We start from the raw sequence: 19,977 nt of genomic DNA, 5'->3' as shown, positions 1-19,977 counted from the left end.
AGGCTGTAAAGAGGCACTCAGCACATATAGCGACAAAATACAGGCCAACACACAGAATTATACTGGCCATAGTGCCAGTCGCCAGAGCCTCGTTCGTCAAATGCAGTCCAGGGTGTACTACGTGGAAATGAAGTTGATTTTTCGGCGCCTTATCAGAAGGTCGCCCCTTATACCCCGAGTATGATATGATGAGCGAGATGAAGGGAGACTCAATCCCCATTGAAGGCGCACAATGCTTCGAATTTAACTTTAAACCGCAGGTCCTGTCCAGTAATACGTCAGGATGATGAAAGAAAACCTTCATAAGCACTGCTACATTAAATAAGGTAAAGTGAGCCAGAAGAGTAATGAAATTCCAGCAGCATATTTGCAGTCTAAAGCTTTTGTTTATGAATGCGATTTTTGTTGGATGTTGCAGTCCAAAGACATCCAACCAAAATCAATTTCATAAGAGTGCCATGAATGCAATTTCTGTCGCATGTTGTAGTAAGATACTCGTCAGGTGGCGAATTGACAAGAATCGTATGTATCAATGGAGCCTATTTGTTTCCATGTTCCTTCAGTTTGTCCAACAAAATGCCTTACTATACGACGTCCGACAACTATCGGACGGCGCCATCCACTCCCATCCCCTCCATCTGTTGACAGTTCTGTCCCCTCCCATACGGACAAGAAAAAATGATAATTGAATGCATTTTCCATGTAATATTTAGAGGCTTAACACATTTTTCTGCCCCTCCGGAAATTCCTCTATCTCTTTCCTCCTTCCATCACTGGTTTCTGGCGCCGTTGTTATGTTGTGCATAAAAGGGGTCTAAAAGTTGAGGCCGAAACTTAGCAACAAGATTTACTGTTCCCATGCAGAGTTCCATAACGATATCTTACATAAAATAAAATTAAGAAAGAAAATCAATCAAAACAAAATTCCCTGACTTTTTTTGACACCTCAAATTCCCTGACTTTTCCAGGTTTTCCAGGTCTGTCGCCACCCTGCGTCTATATGTTATTAAAGTTTGTGCAGTGATACGCTGCAAATGTTGGTTACACACACAAACATTTCGAAGTCTCGTCTCTACCATCCCTATTCAACAGGGACACCCGGTGGCATTGTTCCATGCATTGTAAAAAGGGAATGCTACGGGAAGATGGGAAGAGAACTAACAAAAAGTATGCTCTCTATCATTTTCAAGACTCGACTTCTAAAAAAATCTTTGAGACATTCTGTAGGTGCAAGCTGCGTTGGTCGGACTCCCACGTGGGAGAGCATTGTTCCGCTTACGAAAAAAACAAAACATTAACGGCAGAAATTGCTCATGCTGCTGCATACTCCCAATGCCCAACATGCATTCATCAGCTTTGCTTCTTTGGCAATAATTTATGTATTAAACAGGGTGTCATGTTTCATAGCGTGTAGGGGTACAAACAGGAACAACTTTCCTTAATAACGTCTTCAGAATGTGTACCGTCGAAAAATGGCACTTTCTCAAACTCATTCCGATTTTTAAATCTTGGCCCTATCTGGACATCCGCAGATTTCAGCAAGTAGTGTTGCAAGGCGCACACAAAAGTTTCAAGTGCTAACAAGTTTATCAGACAATCATGCTTTGTAGTGTGAAAAATTGTCATAAAATTATCACGTTACTCTTCAGTTGAATACGTATGTCACGCTTTCACGAGCACGAGAAAGCTCCCCAGGAAAATGGAAATTCCAAAAGCTAATTTGGTAGGCCCACCATCTGGGATCCTGAATGTTTGCAGCGAACAAAGTTCAAGGGTGGTGTACGTTGCACCCTCCTCGAAGACTTTTATTATTAGACCAAATGCCACTGGAAGTGCTGTTATCACAAGGAACATCTCGTCAACCAGAAACGGGGGAACGACCAACTCGGGTTCTGTTGCAATCTAGTTCCTCGAAGTCGAAGCTTCCCTCCTTTTGCCCACGGAAAGTGTTCTATTTCACAATGGATATTACCGTCCATGCTCTACCAGTAGATAAACCCACTGTGACCTGGCCATAAACACGTACATTTTTCAGGGCAGTGCTCGAAGTGGAAACCTTGGGGAATGCCTTATGAAGAGGTTCTTAACTGTGGGGATACCACCCCTAGCGTTCTTCCTTTCACATTTCCAACACTGTTTCAGGGGCTTCGTCTAAGTGGAAAATATTTTAAACACAGCGATGAAGCAAACTGATCAAATTAAATTTAAAATCTACACAAATCTTTCACAAAAAGAAAATGACAACCCCAACAAGACCTTCTCGATGCAATATGTACTCGACCTCACTAGCGTATGCAGGATTTTTTTTTTTCTCAGAGGGGGCTGGAATTGTAAAGGTGGAAAATTACATAGCTGCGTTCTAGGGTGACGAATACACTAGAAAATATTTCATAATTAACAGCTTTAACCTTCATTTTAAAAGTTGTTCAAAGACGAAAAGTGGTAATCGAGGGAAATTTTAAGGTGAGTTTGCGTTTAACATTCTGGTCTCCTCCAGTTCATTAGTTCTTTCATTTGAAAATTTGGATTTACTCAAAATTTCGGGAGCCCCCCCAATTCTTCGTACGCCAATGCTTGATCTTGAAAATATCACTGAAAAGGGCAATTTTATGTATTTTAGCCGGCTGTTGGTGACTAAATGGGTTTGACATAAAATAAAGTATGAACCATTAAATGAGTGGAAACAACCATCTTGGAAAGTGAATACATTGATGTTCTGACTGCATTCTATTGTAAAGGAACAAAATACAAAAGTTACTGTTTACTATTTCGCTAATATCTTTACCGCCATCTTGAAAATAATCCGCCATATTAGATATATTTTGATTTGTTGGGAACGGTGTCCCCTATCAACGTCCTGTTTTCTCAGAAATGTGCCAAATAGTGTAAACTTTCATAATAAATCAATAAATCTATTTTTAAGAAATAAGAAATAGAAGTTTTGCAGAAAAACTACATTAAGAGAATAACTGCGAGTTTAAAGTCTTAATAATTCTCCAACCAAACAATAGTATTTTATATTTTTATGTGAAAATAAGTTTTTCTGAAGGAATTTGGTATGGGAAATTCAAATCCGTAATTAGAATTTCGATATCAGGGATAGTTTTTTAGTTATAAGGAAATAAAGAGTCATTTTACTCAGATTCACCGTTCGTGATAAATGCAGGTAATTGTCAAATGAGCAGTTGGCAACATCTGCTTCTGAGCTTCTGTTTCAGATGTTTGCAGTTCTGTTACTAAGCTACATGATGTACCTGCAAGTTATTGTCAAAATACTAAGCACTGTGTTTGCAGCTTTTGTTTAAGTTGATATACCGACTTTGCCTGTTGAAATCGCCCAGGTAGCTTCTGCTACATATGTGGAGAGTTGGCCTTTGCAAGGCAAAAGAAGAGGATTCGATCTATCATAAAGAAGTACTACAAACATTACCTTGGAATCGAGCAATATAATCTCCACCCCAGCACAAACATTACTAAATTTAAGCAAACGTGCCTATTTTGAAACTGAGCACCTACTGACTGATCGCAATGACCTTAGTGGTTTAATGAACGTTCATACGTTCTTCTGATGTCACAAAGAAACCTATGAGATATTAGAAGCTAACTAACTCTCGAGCTTCTTAAGCTCAAAGGCTTATGGCTGCAGCAACATAAGCCTTCCATCTGTCCCTATCCTAGGCAAGATCTATACAATATTTTCCATCCTTACAGATTTCCTTTAGGTCCAGAGATATTAGAAGAAATCTATGGAATATAATGAGCATAAGTGGAAGATAATTGGCGACTTCAAGATAGTTGCAATGACATTGGGAATGCAACATGGCTACACGAAGTATACCTGCTTCCTCTGTAAGTGGTATACCCGTGAGAGAAGAACCACTGCACAAAAGAAAATTGGTCTCAACAAAATTGACAAGTGGGCGTGTGATGTTCCTTCCCCCCCCCCCCCCGCCTTCAAACCAAGCTAGGCCTTACGAAACAATTTGTAAAGGCTATGGACACAACTGAAGATTTAAGTGTATTTCAAATTGCCTCATCTTTCACCAGCTAAGTGAAAGAAAGGTACTTTGTGGGACCTCAAATTAGAGAACTTCAGCAAATCCAGAGTTTGAAACATGTCTAACAGACAAAGGAAAAAGAGCATGGATATCATGTTATATGCAATATAAATTGCAAAAAAAAAATTATATTTTTTGAAAATAAGTATTATATAACAATTCTGTGTGCGAATATTATGTCATATATCACATAGATAACTTTTAAACATAACATACTAGGTTTCGAGAAAGGATGATTAAATTATTCCATGAGTTCACTAAGTAATCACCTTAAAATTGCAAGAATTGTAGATAAAATTAAAATCACGATTACTCGTAAACTATCCCTGACAGAGAAAACCTAAATACATGTTTGATATCAGCACAAAATGTGCCATAGGAATCAGAACTCTTTCCTACGGAAAAGAAGATTTTTTTTTTTTTTTTTGTAGAACAGTGTTACGAATGGTTTGTTAGAAGTCTTTAGATGAACTGAAACCCTATTTTTTTTATTTTTTTTTTTAGATTTATAAATTGTTCATTAACTGGAAAGTCCGCCATATTGGACACCACCTTCAATTACTTAAATTGCTCAAGGTTGATAGAGTGCCATCAATCGGACCTGAAAAGTGCATAACATAAGATTTCAAAAACAGCCAAAACATTTTATTCATACCTCAAATCCAGCTTTTCACTTTGGCACCCGGACTATGATTACTTTCCCAAGTGTCAAAATCTAGCTTTCATTTGGCTTCAATCTTGTTGCATCCTGTGTGAACCCGAGGGACATAACTCCAATTTATCAAATTTACAGGAGAAAGGAAAATGTTTTCTTAGGAATGTATGGTTCTGGAGATGTGCGACTCCACCTTACTGCTAAGGATTAGAAGATATATCGATCTGACTCAAAATAGAGCTCATCAGAGGAATCTATTTAAATAAAACTAAAAATTGCAATTTTTGGGTTACATTCCTCTGGTTCTCATACAACAACAATATCTTACATGATATTTGAGAACAGGATTTCTCAGGATGCTGACACTAGCTCTGGAAACCTTACCAGAACAATCCAGGTCAAAAATCCCACAAAAATCTCATCATTATTTTGCCAGAAAAGCTTGTTATATCCGTAACCTCAGTTTCACTTGCCTACCCTTCAGCCAGACAAACCAACTGGATATTGCATATAAGTAAACCTCTAATTCAAAACGTATTTACAAGAGAAAGTTTTAATGCATTATCTTGGAATTAATAGTCATATCTTAATTCCGAATACACCCCCAAAGTGTCTTATCAGTCACTAATGTGAAATCCTCGTTACCGAACGATTACAAGTGATAACTTTCATGGACTTGCCATATCTAGATGTGTAAACTCTCGCAGAATGGCCAGGGGTAATCTGGAATCGAACTCTCTCCTGGTCAAACTGTGTTATCTCCCAGAATGTCGAGATTTAGTATTATTTTCCTATTATAATTACATTTTTATTTTCTTTAGGTATGCACTTGGTGAGAGAAGAAATTTGTTATTGCAAACAAAACAATTAAACTTCACAATATTATTTTGAAGACTCCTGAAAAATGAGTCATTGTTTTTGGGTGGAGGGAGAAATAGAAAGTTTTAACACATTGTTGTGCCATAGCATCTACACAAGAGCAACAGCAAAAGAAAACACAGGCATTGTTGCATCACAGAATTGGGACTTCTTTATTTTCCTCCACCCAATTTTGTTTCATTGTATAGATTTCATTCATAGTATTTATTCCCAGTTACAATACTACAAACACTTAGCTGATATTCAGGACATTGGTCTTCTAAAGGGGTTGAAGAATATAAAGAGTTATTTTCCTGTAGTTTACGGTTATTACAAGCATAAGAAAACAGTTTTTCGTTGTGACGTTTCAGGAGAACACATGCTCCCTTCATCAGACAATTATTTTCATTTTGACTAAAGATACACGTATAACAATGGTTAGCATTTTTTTTTAAAAAAAAAAGAAACCATTATATAATGGATGTTGTCAATGTTACATTGTTGTAATATAGCAACTTAACTGTGAAAAGAAGCAGTCTGTTTTATTTTTATTTCAGATAAAAAAATTTTGATCACATTATTTTTTTATTTAAAATTAAGAATCCCAAATATCATCAGGTAATTCAAAGTCATCATTGTTTTCACAAAGTCTCTTGATGTTTTCTGTTACATTAAATTTTAAAGATGGTGGCTTACTCCACTTGTGAAAAAGAAAACTCCATACTGGATCTATGTTACCATTTTCATTATTTAATTTATTCCAGTGTTCTTCTGCAATGAAGGAAGCTTGCCAGACATTCAATTCTACGTTTCCCGTCAATCTTTTTAAAACCCTTCTCTTTTTAATCAAATGCTTCTCTTGGATGATGTGAGCTGACAAACCTGTTCTTGGTTTAGATTTATAATGTCCAAATCATGTTCGTGCCATTTTCCTTGCTGTTTGTCCTACATAATCCTTTGAACATGAACAACTTTTATTATATATTCCTGTGGTTTCCACATCTGGTAGAGTTTCTCATTTTGAATTCATTAAATGTACATTTCAAACTTCTTGGTGATCTAAAAACAATTTTGAAATTAAATCTTCTAAAAATGTTTGCAACTTTATGTGAGAATCCCTTGTGGAATGGAATGCACACAAATTTCTTTTCAACAGATTTTTCATCTTTGTCTGTATTTCTCTTTTCCTTTAGTTTTCTTGCAACTTGTTTTTTTTTGATTTGGTTTATTCTGTTAGTGTGAAAGCCATTTTCTTTTGCTATATTAAAAAGCCTTTCTTCTTCATTTTTGATATCCTTACTATTAGAACATAGTCTTTGTGATCTCAGGGAAAAATTTAAAAATATATTATCCATTGTTATACGTGAATGTTCTGAATTGGCATGGATGTATTTTTCCCCTGCTAATTTTTTCCTATGGACTGTAATTTTCAGATCAAGGAAAGAAATTACATTGTTATTCATGGGTTCGCAAGTGAATTTTTTGTGACGATGTGATTCATTTAACAATTTAAATACGTCCATGATGGTGTTCTCATTTTTAGCACATCATCTACATATCTGATGTAGAGTATGATATCCACACCTATCTGATTAACAATTGGAGATTCTATGTAATGAAGTAAACTACAGGAAAATAATTCTACAATGCAAGCAATGTGTACATACAAGAAAAACTATAACGAATATAAAGAGATCTGCAACTTTCTTCTTTAAAGTTGGCAATTTTTCTCTTGGTCTTTCGCTATGCTTGTTGGGAGGGGAAAGTGCATCAATTCTCTATGATAAGTAGTTGTCATATAATCTTTTGTACATCACTGAACCTTTGAAAAGTGTGCACTTAGAAATCTTCCGTCTGGAGGGGGTTTGCAGCTAAAGATTACAAAACAGCAACTGGCTATTGTGTCTTCTTGCTACTATGAGAAATCCATCACAGCTCAGTTGCATCTCTAATTACATACTTGCTGATTACCTACAAATACTAAGTGTGCATAATGTCTAACACATCATGTCCCATGCCACTAGATTCTATCCAATGACTAAAAAGCAGCCCCCTTATTTCTGTGACACCTATTTTTATAGCTAGGGAGAAAACAGCCCCGATATCATCAGAAGAAAAATGGTAGGATTTCAAATGTGTTCCAAGGCATCAATTGACAATAAATGCATGGGAACATACAAACACGACAACTTACAAGAACAACCCAGCTGGAAATTTATCTTGCATATAAAAATACAACATGAAAAATGTATATATTAATTAATACTCCAAGAGATTAGGAACATGTGTAATTACAGAACTATGCTTTACAAGAGTTAGACTCGACTCGACCTTTGGCCGATGCCAGGGCAGCTTTTTTTAAAATTTTCCCCTCCTTTTGAACAACCACTATGATATTCAAAAGCCTGAAAAATGACATGTGCTTAGAATTCCTTCTATAGCATTTAGATGAATCATCGTGTGGCTTACTTTCACTACTGCCTAGACATATTCAATAGTTTCGTGGCTACGTAAGGCTATCAATCTAATGATGATATCTAAACAGCGAAAGCAAACCACATGAAGACTCAAGTGACTGTCCCACACAAGGAATGCTAAGTATAAATCTCATTTCTCATTTCTGTTGCTGGCCGTTTATATAATTCATGGCAATTTCACATTATGGAATTTGGCAATAATTCCATTATATTTGATCATTTACAATATTGTAATCCTTTGCTATGGTTGCAAAGTGATTCCAGCCCAAGTATCTTTTCTGTGATAATTTAGGGCTAAACAAAAAACACATACATAACAGTTCAATCTAGTTCGCTGCACTTTTTGACTCTCTGCAGTAACATATCTAGTTGGTTACACGGTGCAACACCAACTTGTCTACTCTGTTGATTTAGTGTCTGCACCATTTGCACTACATTCTGTATTCAAATGGAAATTGCTAGGTAATGTTAAAACATTTTTAAAATATCAAATTTTCAAACACAATCACTAGAAAAAAACAATTTGGAGCGAATTAAGAATATAGAGAATGTCTCCAATTTCGTTAATTTTTGGTAGGCTATACTAACTAAATTTGGCATTCTAATCACGAATCTGTTGTTAAAATGCAGGGGTCATGTCTGGAAATAGGAAAAAAAACCGATATAAATTCAGATTTTTTTAAAAAGCTGTATCGCATTGTTTTACGAACAAAATTTTAACTAAACTTGCCTAACCTTACAGGAAATGTTTCGTGGGCTAGCCATGCATGGTTCGTGGCAACATAAGTCACAATTTTTTTCACGTGACCCCGCATTTTAACAACAGATTTGTGATTAGAAGGTCAAATTTAGTTAGTATACCAAAAATTAACGAAATTGGAGACATTCTCTGTATTCTTAACTCCTACCAACAATTCCGCTAGCGAAATGATTTTCACAAGTTGTACAAGAGGGTAAGGAAGGTGATGAGACTACCGGAAACAAGTGTGGTAGCAAGTTTGAAGTTCAGAGAATTTAATTTATTGACTTCCAAGATGCAGAAAATTATATCATGAAAAGAATGTCCTGCAAATGTCCGTGCTCGTACATCATTGTTGTCTGAAGCATTCTTTTCACAAGGAAATGTGCATCATTTGCAGAAGATGAAAAGTGTAAAAATTATTAAATTTATCAAACATATAAATCATAACTTACTTACAATGTATAAATAGAAAGACTAAACATATGAAATCTGCATAAAAAATGTAGTAATTACCAACTTGTGCAGTATGTGTCAAACTATTAATGCAATTACACATGATAGGCCTACATGTGTTTAAAAAATGTATAATATGTAAATTTATTTTGTACTAACAATGTATCCTGCGTATATATTAGGAATACCGGAAGTACCTCTGATCTGATTACTTTAAAATTCAGCATACTCACTAATTTTGGCCTTGTAATCACGAATCTGCGGTCAAGTCTAGAAATTGCGAAATAAGCTTGTCAATTACAGCTATGCTATAACATGGAAACCATGTTTCTCGCATGTGAGAAAAAGGCATCTTGCATAAAATAAAAGAATATGTTTACACCACGAACTATTCACGTTAGTTTAGGTTAGCTTAGGCAAACATAGTAAAAATTAAGGGTGATTGTAAACATAGTTTTGAAACGCTAATCATTGCAAAAAATGGTTGTTTTCTTCATAAATCAATGGTGTTTACTTAGTTCATGGACCTACCTTTTTCGACTTATTTCTCAATTTCTAGAGGTGACCGCCAAATTTTTAACTGCAGATTCGTGATTACGAGCTCAAAATTAGTGAGTATGCCAAATTTGAAAGCAATTGAAGATACTTCCGGTATTCTGTATTTGCTCCGTATCCTGTACTATATTATATTTGTATGACACTGTCTATTGCAATCTTGAGGTTGGTTAACAACAATAAAGCATTCTATTCTATATTCTAATATACTTTAATAATTTCTGTGTCTCACAAATACTAGAATTAAGTCCTTTGTAACGGTTCCGATTGTTTTATGATTTCTCCTAGCACAAAGACTAATTATCGTAGAATTTTGGAAATCATTGTCACACGAAATTTGAACCTTCCTTAAAGTAATGAGTACTGTTTGGACTCGAAAAAAAATTATTTATGTTGAAAAAAAAATAATTAAAAATTACCTTACGCAATTATGCGCACTTCCCATGGACAAGATATTCTCCATCGACAAGGGACAGTAAATATCGTAGAAGTGTGGGAATGAATGTAGAGGTAAATCGGAACCTTAGTATAATGCATTTAAGGATTTTATTTTATTGCTAGGAGGACCAAACCTAACCTGCCTAACCTAACCATGAAAACATATATTGAACAAAATCTTAAGTAATCGCTGAAACTCTGCAGTATGTGTTAACAGACGTGCATCGAAATCGAACCATGTAAAAATTGCATTCGTAGCATGAGGAAATCGCAATAAAACAAAAGGAACTTGGGCAAAGTTCTCAAAGGTTAGAGCATTTTTAACTAGACTCTTGCTTTAGAAATGCTTCCGTTGTCCTCCTATGTATCTTGCAAAAGTCATCCACAATGTGTGAAGTCAGGTCAAAGACCCAATATTTGACAATTATGTGGGAACAACAACCTTAATGTGCTCCCTACTAAATGGCTATATCAAACTAAAACATTATGTTCAGTCAGACCACAAGATTCCAAATTGTCAGTGTGCTCAACTTTACTCAGTCTTGCCAAAGGCCATCTCATAAAAGGTAATTCTGACTCAAGTATTACAGAGCATATATTTCATTTACAATTTACTAAACTGTTAGTACAGAGCCACGTGAACATTCAATTGGTAAATAAATAAAATGCACAAATGAGAGTTTCCTCTCACTTTGCTGGATGATTTGACTCTCTTTACAGAACTTTATTTTATTATTATTATTTTGGTGGAAATACGAAAGCAAAGTCTTTAGTTGGAAAAACACGGCATTCTAAAAGCATTTTCTTAAGTAGGGTATATCCTTTCTTTCCTTCAACTAATGAACAATTGTTGTATCAAACTGGTGTTTATACAAGCATGCGAAAAAAAATCACTGAAAACACAATCTTCAATTTCAATGTTCCGATTTTTCAAGACTTAATATTTTTATAAAATGCCCATACTTTTCCAGGATTATCAGAATGGTGGAAAACGTGTTACAACTCTAGAAAGTTCAGAACGTCGACGAATATGGGAATAGGGTTCAATGATTATCATCTTCTAATTATAAATTCTTGTCAAAGTATCTTGCGAAAACGAAACCTACTCAAAATCACTGAAATAAAAACAAAAACACAACAAGCAGGTCCATAATATACATTTCAACAAAGCATAGCGGTTTTTTCCTGGACACTAGAAATATTTTATCCGTGTTCTATACAAACAATAAATTCAATTTCAGTGTCTTAAGCGCTGAAATTATATCATAAATGGAACTTCGATAAGATAGGCCTAATTGTTTCCAAGGTCTGGCCAACATCAGAGTTAGTTCGTCTCTCAGAATCTTGTTTTCAAAATTAAAATTACTTACTCGTTAATACAAAAAATATAAAAAAATACATGCGAGCAAAATTACACTTTATAAAATTATATATTACACTTACCCATCGCCTACTACAACACATTTTATAGCCTGCATTTCGGAAAAAACTTTACACGTCCACTCACTCACACGCCACTTCACGGACGAACAACTAAATGGGTGGGGGAGCCAAATATGGGGAATTCAGTGTTGGCAAATCATTGTATATGTTCATCTTAAAATGGTTTGCTAAATTCACTTCAAACAATTTTTCTCGGATAAAAGACGCATACGTATAAGTCAATGTAATTTGGATACTTGTATGTGGTTTACTGGTTTATTCCTAGGAGTTTTTCAGTGTGGTATGCGAAATTTTATAGCATACATTTTGACACCATATTGTTACATTTCATAGCATACCTAATAAAATGTACAGTATTTATTCAGTTTAAAAAGAAGATCAATAAAATTAACAATATTCTCTTCATGTATTTTATCACGATTTTGTACTCAGATTAGTTGTTGTTCGAACAGTGATTACGTCACAGTACTTCAATCACAGTGTTTACAAATAAGAAAATGCTTCGGAAATGGCTGCTGTGTGGCAACAAGTGTTTGCATTAGATGCAAGATATAATGCTCTCCGTGCTCCAAATCATCCTAATTACAGTACGTTATCGACCATATTGTTATACAGTTTATTTTTTTTTATTCTTACATATTATGGTGAACACATTTGGAAAAGGACGTTTGTGGTTTTACCCTTGCACTAGTCCGTTGGGTTACAAAGTACAAGGACTGCGGAGGTTTTCTTACAACTATTGACATCAGACTATCTGTGAATTATCACCTCTCTTGATGTATTGTTTTTTGTTTCTTTAGGTGACTTATTGCTCCAAATTTATGGCCATCTGTATGTGTTCTTAAATTATTATGAACCTTTCCCTGGATTTTTGTTTTCAACTTATTTTAGGGTCATTATTTCTGGCATAAACTTAATCATAAATTGAATACACGTGTCGGTATGATTGCACAATATAGAGAATGTCTCCAATTTCGTTAATTTTTGGTATACTAACTAAATTTGGCCTTGTAATCACGAATCTGGGTACTAATCTGATATTCCCCGAATCTGTTGTTAAAATGCGGGGGTCACCTGAAAAAAGGAACGAGTTTACAATACCGGACCACTCTCCAATTTCTATGAAATTTCGCCTACACTAATTGTGAACTCCTAATCACGAATCTGCATGTAATAATTGGCGGTCAAGTATGGAAATCGAGAAGAAAAAAACAACGAAATAAACTATGTTTTCTTAACATAACGTAACCCTACCATAAGAACAATAGCTCCACGAAAGACGCCATTTTCCCAACATGAAGAAATCAACAGGCAAAACAAGGTATAGTTCTCTTAGCTAAAATATTAATTTTTCTTTGTATTTATGGTAATGGATCCTAACCTAACAGGCCTAACCTAACCTCATAGGCATTACTTGTGTGATGTTAGCAAGATTGTTGTGCGTAAAGGAAGACCATTAACGAATTGCGAAAGAAATATGGTTCTGAATTGCTGTGTATGGACAATCACCGTGGTAAATCGCAAGGTTATTTTACAAGTTCTACACGTAAATGTACAATTTTAACAAGTGACCGAACTACAGATGTGTCATCAGGACACCGAAATTAGTAAGAAGGCGAAATTTTTAGTAATTGGAGAGTGGTCCGGTATTGTAAACTCATGCCTGAAAAAATTGTACACTTACGACTATTTATATGTTGCCACGAACCATGCACGGGTAGCCCCACAAACCATTCACGGATAGCCCCACGAACCATTTCCGGTAAGGTTAGGTTAGGCAAGCTTAGTTAAAATTTTGTTTGCAAAACAATGCGATTCAGCTTTTTTAAAGAAAAAATTCTCTTCTTACATCAGCTTTTTTCGCGATTTCCAGTTGTGACCCCTGAATTTTAACAACAGATTCGTGATTAGAAGGCCAAATTTAGTTAGTATACCAAATATTAACGAAATTGGAGACATTCTCTATATTCTGCAATCGTTCCCACATGTCTTACATTATTAATACTGTTATCATAATCAATATTACGTGCAACCCCTTTCAGTGTCTTTATTTTGTGCTAGATATTTTGTACTGCAATGCTTCTTTGTAAGTATGAATTTTCTTCCAATCCCGTTCTTGAAGTAAAAAATATAGAATATCATTATGTAATTCTACTAAAATAGATTGAAGAATCGTACATTTGAAATATGCAGGTTGCACTAATTTTGCTGCATTACAGTCACTGCATGCCACTTATATGAGCCTTGTTGTTACTTTATAAATGGACAAGAGCCTTAATTTGCTGCATTGCTTATACCATAAAGAGTGCAGTATACCAAAATCTCCCAAAATTTTACACACAATTTTGAGTTTTCCAAGAATAAACATTATTTATCACTTAGGCTAACTCTATCACATCTTCTGTACTCATAAAGCTTCCTTTTTATATTTTTATCTTTTAATTCTGTTCTTCTTTTGACATGACAGATTTAACTATCTAGCAATAGAAGTTCAAGTTTCTGTATGCATGTTGTGATATATCACCCAAAAGCTTCAGAGAACGAGTTATGCTATTTTTATTGCAAAAACAGCAACTGGGCATTAGTTCGTATAGCTAAGCAACAGCAAGTAAGAACCAAATAAAACCCTGTATTTTCCGAACGGTTACCTGACGCAACGAATATTTCCAATTGTGTATAAGTTGTTTTAGTTTTGATTTGGAAAGTGAGTATGTACACCTGTGTGTATGTCTTAAAGTATCTGTCATTGTATTCTCTTAAAATTTAGTTATTTTTTATTCATGTTTAAATTTGATTTTAGTGTTATAAATATATATATATATACCAGAGTTAGGTGATAGAGCAGAGCAGCCTGAGGCCAAACCTCGCTCTGTAACAAATAAAAATACTTTTCTATTCTATTATGCTTACATTCATAATTATCATCCTGGCCTTTTGTGATAATATATTTGCATTTTCCAGGAACATTATATATACGAAGACGTAACCAATTACTGAGAGAACACATTGGGGAAGGAGAGGCAAGTAAATCTGTATAATGAAAAGTAGTTATTTTATTTTACTTAGTAGTAACTTGGTAAGCAAGAAAGAATGGATGATAATCAACTTGATGTCATCATGCATTGTCTGGGAAGAAATCTGGCAAACAGATTCATATGAGTTAAGGAAAGCATATGAAAAGCCTTCTTAAAGAAAGAAAATTTGGGTTTAATCATTTGCATGGTTTCTGTAGGACTTCGGAAAAAGTAAAGAGTACACATTTCTCATATGATCGTGATAATTATACCTTGAATCACTTGGTTGATTGATTGATTTGTTGTTTTAAGTCCACTTTATGCACAGTAAGGCTAATTGGGACTGGACCTACAGTTTAAAGTCGGATCCGAACCACTTGTGCCTTCACTGTATATCGAACCCGGGACCCCTTGATTACAAGGTGACGACGCAACCACTGCGCCATCGGGGAGGCCTTGAATGACTTGGGCGAAGACCATACGTGTAATGCTTACCCAGCATGTTTTTAAATCAGGATTGTTTGCCCGAAAAATGGTGCAATGAATTGTGGGGAAATTGTTCACTGAATATCTTACATCGAACATGAGAATAAGTGCACTGATCATGTAGTTGCTTGACATGCCTTAGCCATCAAAGGCCGGTTGTGCCATATAGGTTCTTTTTTACTTAATAGTTTAATTAACTGTTACATATTATTTGTTGTGTTGTTTATGTATTTCAGTCCATGAGAAATATGTAAATATAGTTTGCAAAGTTTTGAACTGGAATAGTTATTTGAGGAACCCACTTTTTGACTGCATTGTTTGTTAGTTGGTACCATTTTGCTCTGTATCAGTCATTCCCCTGTTTCTGTGCATCTCTGACACCCACCCAGCCTCATAAATGGGGAGCTGGGGGTTAAAGGCAGTCTGGCATGATGCTGATCACATCCTCTCAACTATGGATGAAATCAAGATTATGTGAAACTGTACCTCCACATCACCCCCATATGCGTTCATGGCATGTGTGCACACACACAGGGCTATCTTTACCTTACCTACATATCTTCTTTTATTTTTTTTTTATATAAAAGAGAGAGAGAGAGAAAGAGTGTGTGTGTGTGTGTGGAGCAATTTCAACCAAACTTGGTACACCTATCACTTGCAATCTGGAAACAAATACTGTGGGGGTGGGAAGGGGGGTGACATGTAAACATTATAAAAAACGACTGATATTTGTGTGAAATCCATAGTTTTCGGAGTCGCTAAGCTAATTGGTGACATTCACGATGACCAAACTTGGTACACATATGACTTACAATCTGGAAAGAAATACTGTGAAGGTAAGACACCCTGGCACCCCTAGGGGTGGGCGTGGGAAGGGGGTGACATGTAAAACAACCGATATTAGTGTGGAATCCATAGCTTTCGGGGTCGCTAAGATGATAGTGACACTCCCAATGCCGTTCGACTCCAAGTTCATTTTACACTATAGTTAGAATTCATTATTTTCCTGTCTAAAAGAAGATTAGGATAAATAAATACCTGGGCAACGCCGGGCAATCAGCTAGTATATAATATAATAGTGTATGATTGGTGGAGAATGTTTAACTTCTCGTTCATAAATATGCTAAATATGTTGCTTGTTTGGATAGAAGTAATGATATGTTTTGTAGGAGCATTGTGTTTGATATTTTAGCTTTCATGTTTTGTATTGCAGGATACAGCCATTAGGAAGCAGTATTTAAAAGTCAGGGCTCAGTTACTACAACAGAGATATGGCGTGTCATTTGACCAAACCAGTCTGAAGAGCAGGAGCATAAGTGCTCGTAGTAGCAGCAGGGTAATACATATTTCTGTATGATACCTTAATTCAGTTCGTATTCTGCTATACTTCTTATTTATTTCCTGTTTTAAGAATTTGTATGAAATAAGTTAATTTCATCGAGAAACGGTAAGAAAAATAATTTTTCTTGCATGTATGCATTGCTTGCATTGTAAAGGGTGTTTCATAAAGTGGGTAGGTTTTAAATCACTTGTCATTTTTTGTTTGGAGATTGGCAACACTGTTCTTATCATTTTCGTTATCTCTTTTCATTACGATTATTAATTGAGCAATTTTTTTTTACCCCCCAGATGTTCAGTTCAGTTGCCATGGAGGGGTTCACTATCGAGCAATGTGTCGTTATTTTGAAAACACATTACAGAAACGGGGAGTGCTATGCAAACAGTTCGTAAACTGTCGACTATGCGGTAGCTATGCATTGTTTGCTTTACGGCTGGCACCCCGACAACAATAGAAAAGTACAGGAAATCATATATTCACGGTATCCAGTTCATCCAGAGCAGGCCACTCACGGTTTCTGTAATGTGTTTTCAAAACAACGACACGTTGCTCGATAGTGAAACGATCCATGATAACTCGACTGTAAAAAAAAAATAAAGAAATAAAAAAAATGCTCAATTAATAATCGGAATGATGAGGGATAATGAAAATGATAAGAACAGTGTTGCCAACCTTCAAACAAAAAAATAACAAGCAATTTAAGACCTGCACACTTTATGAAACACCCTTCAGATTTATTTCTCTTGTGGTCTACGGTTGTTACAAGCATAAAAAGAAAAGTTTGTGTTGTGACATTCATTAGAACACACACTCCCTTCATTCCTAGGAATAAATGTCTGATGACAACCTTAGACCACAAGAGAAATAATGAGTAAGAAAATCAATAATAATTATCCATATATTCCTACATGCTTATTTTTTTGTTTTCTCTTATTTCATTTTGTCTATCTCTTATCGCTAGTGCCGACTTCCGTGGTGGAGTGGGTAGCGCAGGTGTGCTTCAAAGCCAGTGTCCCTAGTTCAAATCCTGGCCTAGGCATTCTGTGAGAGTGTTCCTTCATCAATTTCATCACTCATCCTTGCGATTACCCAAAAGTGGCAGAAATGTGAAATAAGATAAGCCAGATCACTCAATCACTCAGAAATACATCTTTTGATATGGAGTTGTCTGCTTGAACAAGATTAATGAGAATGAGTTTGTAAAACCAATGTATATTTTAAGAAAACAAATTAAATGAATACAAAAGTTACATAGCACATCATTGCAATGATGCCCAATCATTCACAATGCATTGTGTAAATTATCAACCATACAAGTTAAAAAATATCATGAGTTTTCATGCTGTTCGGTGTCATAGTAAATGCACTGCAATTAATTTTAGAACAAGATCTAAATCTTCTCTGGAATTATGAACATGGAAATTCTGCCTGTGTTTAAATCTATTTTTAAATTAAATAATACATTAGTCAAGTTTGGAATACCTAAGAAGTTTGTAAATATGATAAAAGTATGCAATAATGAAACAGAAAGTAAAATCCATGTGGATATTAATATCTCTCACAAATTTACAATTCATGATGGGTTAATACAAGGAGATGCATTATCTCCATTACTCTCTAATTTTGCCTTAGAATATGCTGTTAGGAAGGTACAAGAAATTAATGAAGCATTAAAATTAAAGTAACTCAGTTGTTAGCATATGCAGATGATGTAGACTTACTAGGGCATGGTATTAATACAATTAAGCAGTGTTCGGAAAGTTACTTTTAAAATGGTAACTAGTTACAGTTACTTGCTTAAAAAAAGTAACAGTTACAGTTACTCATTTTAAAAAGTAACTCAGTTACCTGTACTTCAAAAGTAACTGCAAGTTACTTTTACAGTTACTTTCTGCTGAAAATTTTCTTGCAACCAAATTACACAAATCGATTATTAATTGTAATAACATATTTTGTGAAGACTAACATATCTTTTACTTACATTACTGGTACATATTTTGTTTTCTGTATTCTCTTGAACAAACACAAACATCCATGTCCGAAACTAACTAGAATCCGGGACCCCGGACATATAGTGCATTGTGCTAACCACTCTGCCACAAGAGGTTGACGTGAGCTACTGCAACTTAAACATTTGTATTTATTATCATTGTTGTTCTTAATTATATTCTAAGAAGGGAGGTCTGTTCCGCATAAAGAGCGTGCCAGAGAGAAATAAATTTGTTGTACAATTTCAAGTGTTTATAAACAAGAAAACTATAAAAAATATAACGTAGTAACCTATAATTGTGAGTTATCAATGAAGGTGAAAATGGCATTTTAAACTTACCCCTTTAGTTCTCTCCCAGACGATTACATAAACAAGCAAGAATGATCGTTAGGGTCTTCCTGATTCTTTCATTTGCCACTTGAGTGTTGTAATTCACTGTTGTATCAATAATAATGGTGAAATCTGTCGTATCTGTTATTTCAAAAAAATGGGTTCTCATTTAAATCTTAAACGAATAGCACTTACTAAAATATATTCCTTTTTTCAAAATGTCCAGAAATGCTGAATAATCACAAAAAAGCAAATTCTAACTGGAAATATTTTTACTTCCATTTTTAAATTATCAGGAACTGAGATAAATGAAATCACATGGAAACAATTACGTTGTTTTCCATTCATATGCGCATTTGCTAGCTCTTGTCTTCTTCAGTTTCATTCATACTACCAGTATCGTTGAATTCTTTCGTAAAAACACTGAAATATTGCAGTACGTCCCTTTCCAGCTTAATCTGATATTATAGCAAAGGAAAAAAACTATCAGATGCTGCTTACAGAAGGGTGAAGTTATAAGGTCACAGAGGAACAAACTACAAAAACAAGAGACACTTCACAGCACACAACTGACAAAACTGCAAACTGTCAGCAATAGGAAGGAATTTTCCTCGTACAGGCTTATCTTCCTGCTTCTGGGAAATCCATCCCTCTTGCGAGGCGTGTACATCGCTTTGAAATTCAGGTCTACCAAACGAAAGATGAAACATATGATAAACCTTGAAATTCCTGGCACCTGGCTGGAGCCTACCGACTGACCACAGCCAGGAGACAAATTTAGTACAACAACTTTCTCTTTTCCTCTTCATCTATTGTTTGCAAGAATTAATGTCTCAAAGAATGGGCTTTTATATCACAGCAGAAACTAAATTCCAGCTCACTTTGAGTCCAAAATCGCCAATATAACAATTTAAGTGTCGTAAAGTAACTGTTAAAATGTTACTTCTATCGTAAAAAAGTAACTCAGTTACAGTTACTCACTTTTAAAAGTAACTAGTTACAGTCACATTTTCTCAAAAAAAGTAACTGTTACTTGTAACTAGTTACTTCCAAACACTGCAATTAAGAGTAATGCAAAAATATTTTTAAGAGCAGTTAAAGAGATAGGGCTGGAAGTTAGCAAAGAGAAAACTAAATAT

The 19,977-nt window shown here is 35.1% G+C and overlaps 2 protein-coding genes across 2 annotated transcripts in view; one reads left to right on the top strand and one right to left on the bottom strand.

Moving 5' to 3' along the window:
• LOC145989891 (ras-related protein Rac1) overlaps positions 1-11,793 on the bottom strand; it is an 88,116-nt gene extending 76,323 nt beyond the window's left edge. The window contains exon 1 of the mRNA XM_083125370.1: positions 11,680-11,793. Coding sequence (XP_082981496.1) covers positions 11,680-11,714 — 35 coding nt within the window. The 5' untranslated portion in view covers positions 11,715-11,793. The remainder of the gene's footprint in view (positions 1-11,679) is intronic.
• Positions 11,794-12,114: 321 nt separating this feature from the next.
• Positions 12,115-19,977, top strand: part of LOC145989890 (WD repeat-containing protein 13-like) — a 33,266-nt gene continuing 25,403 nt past the window's right edge. The window contains exons 1-3 of the mRNA XM_083125369.1: positions 12,115-12,266; positions 14,641-14,699; positions 16,393-16,515. Of these exons, the coding sequence (XP_082981495.1) occupies positions 12,188-12,266; positions 14,641-14,699; positions 16,393-16,515 (261 nt within the window). The 5' untranslated portion in view covers positions 12,115-12,187. The remainder of the gene's footprint in view (positions 12,267-14,640; positions 14,700-16,392; positions 16,516-19,977) is intronic.

The sequence above is a fragment of the Lepisma saccharinum genome, chromosome 7 (genome assembly GCF_977018435.1).
Source record: "Lepisma saccharinum chromosome 7, izLepSacc3.1, whole genome shotgun sequence".
NCBI lineage: Eukaryota > Metazoa > Arthropoda > Insecta > Zygentoma > Lepismatidae > Lepisma > Lepisma saccharinum.
This window is presented reverse-complemented; position numbering and strand designations above follow the sequence as displayed.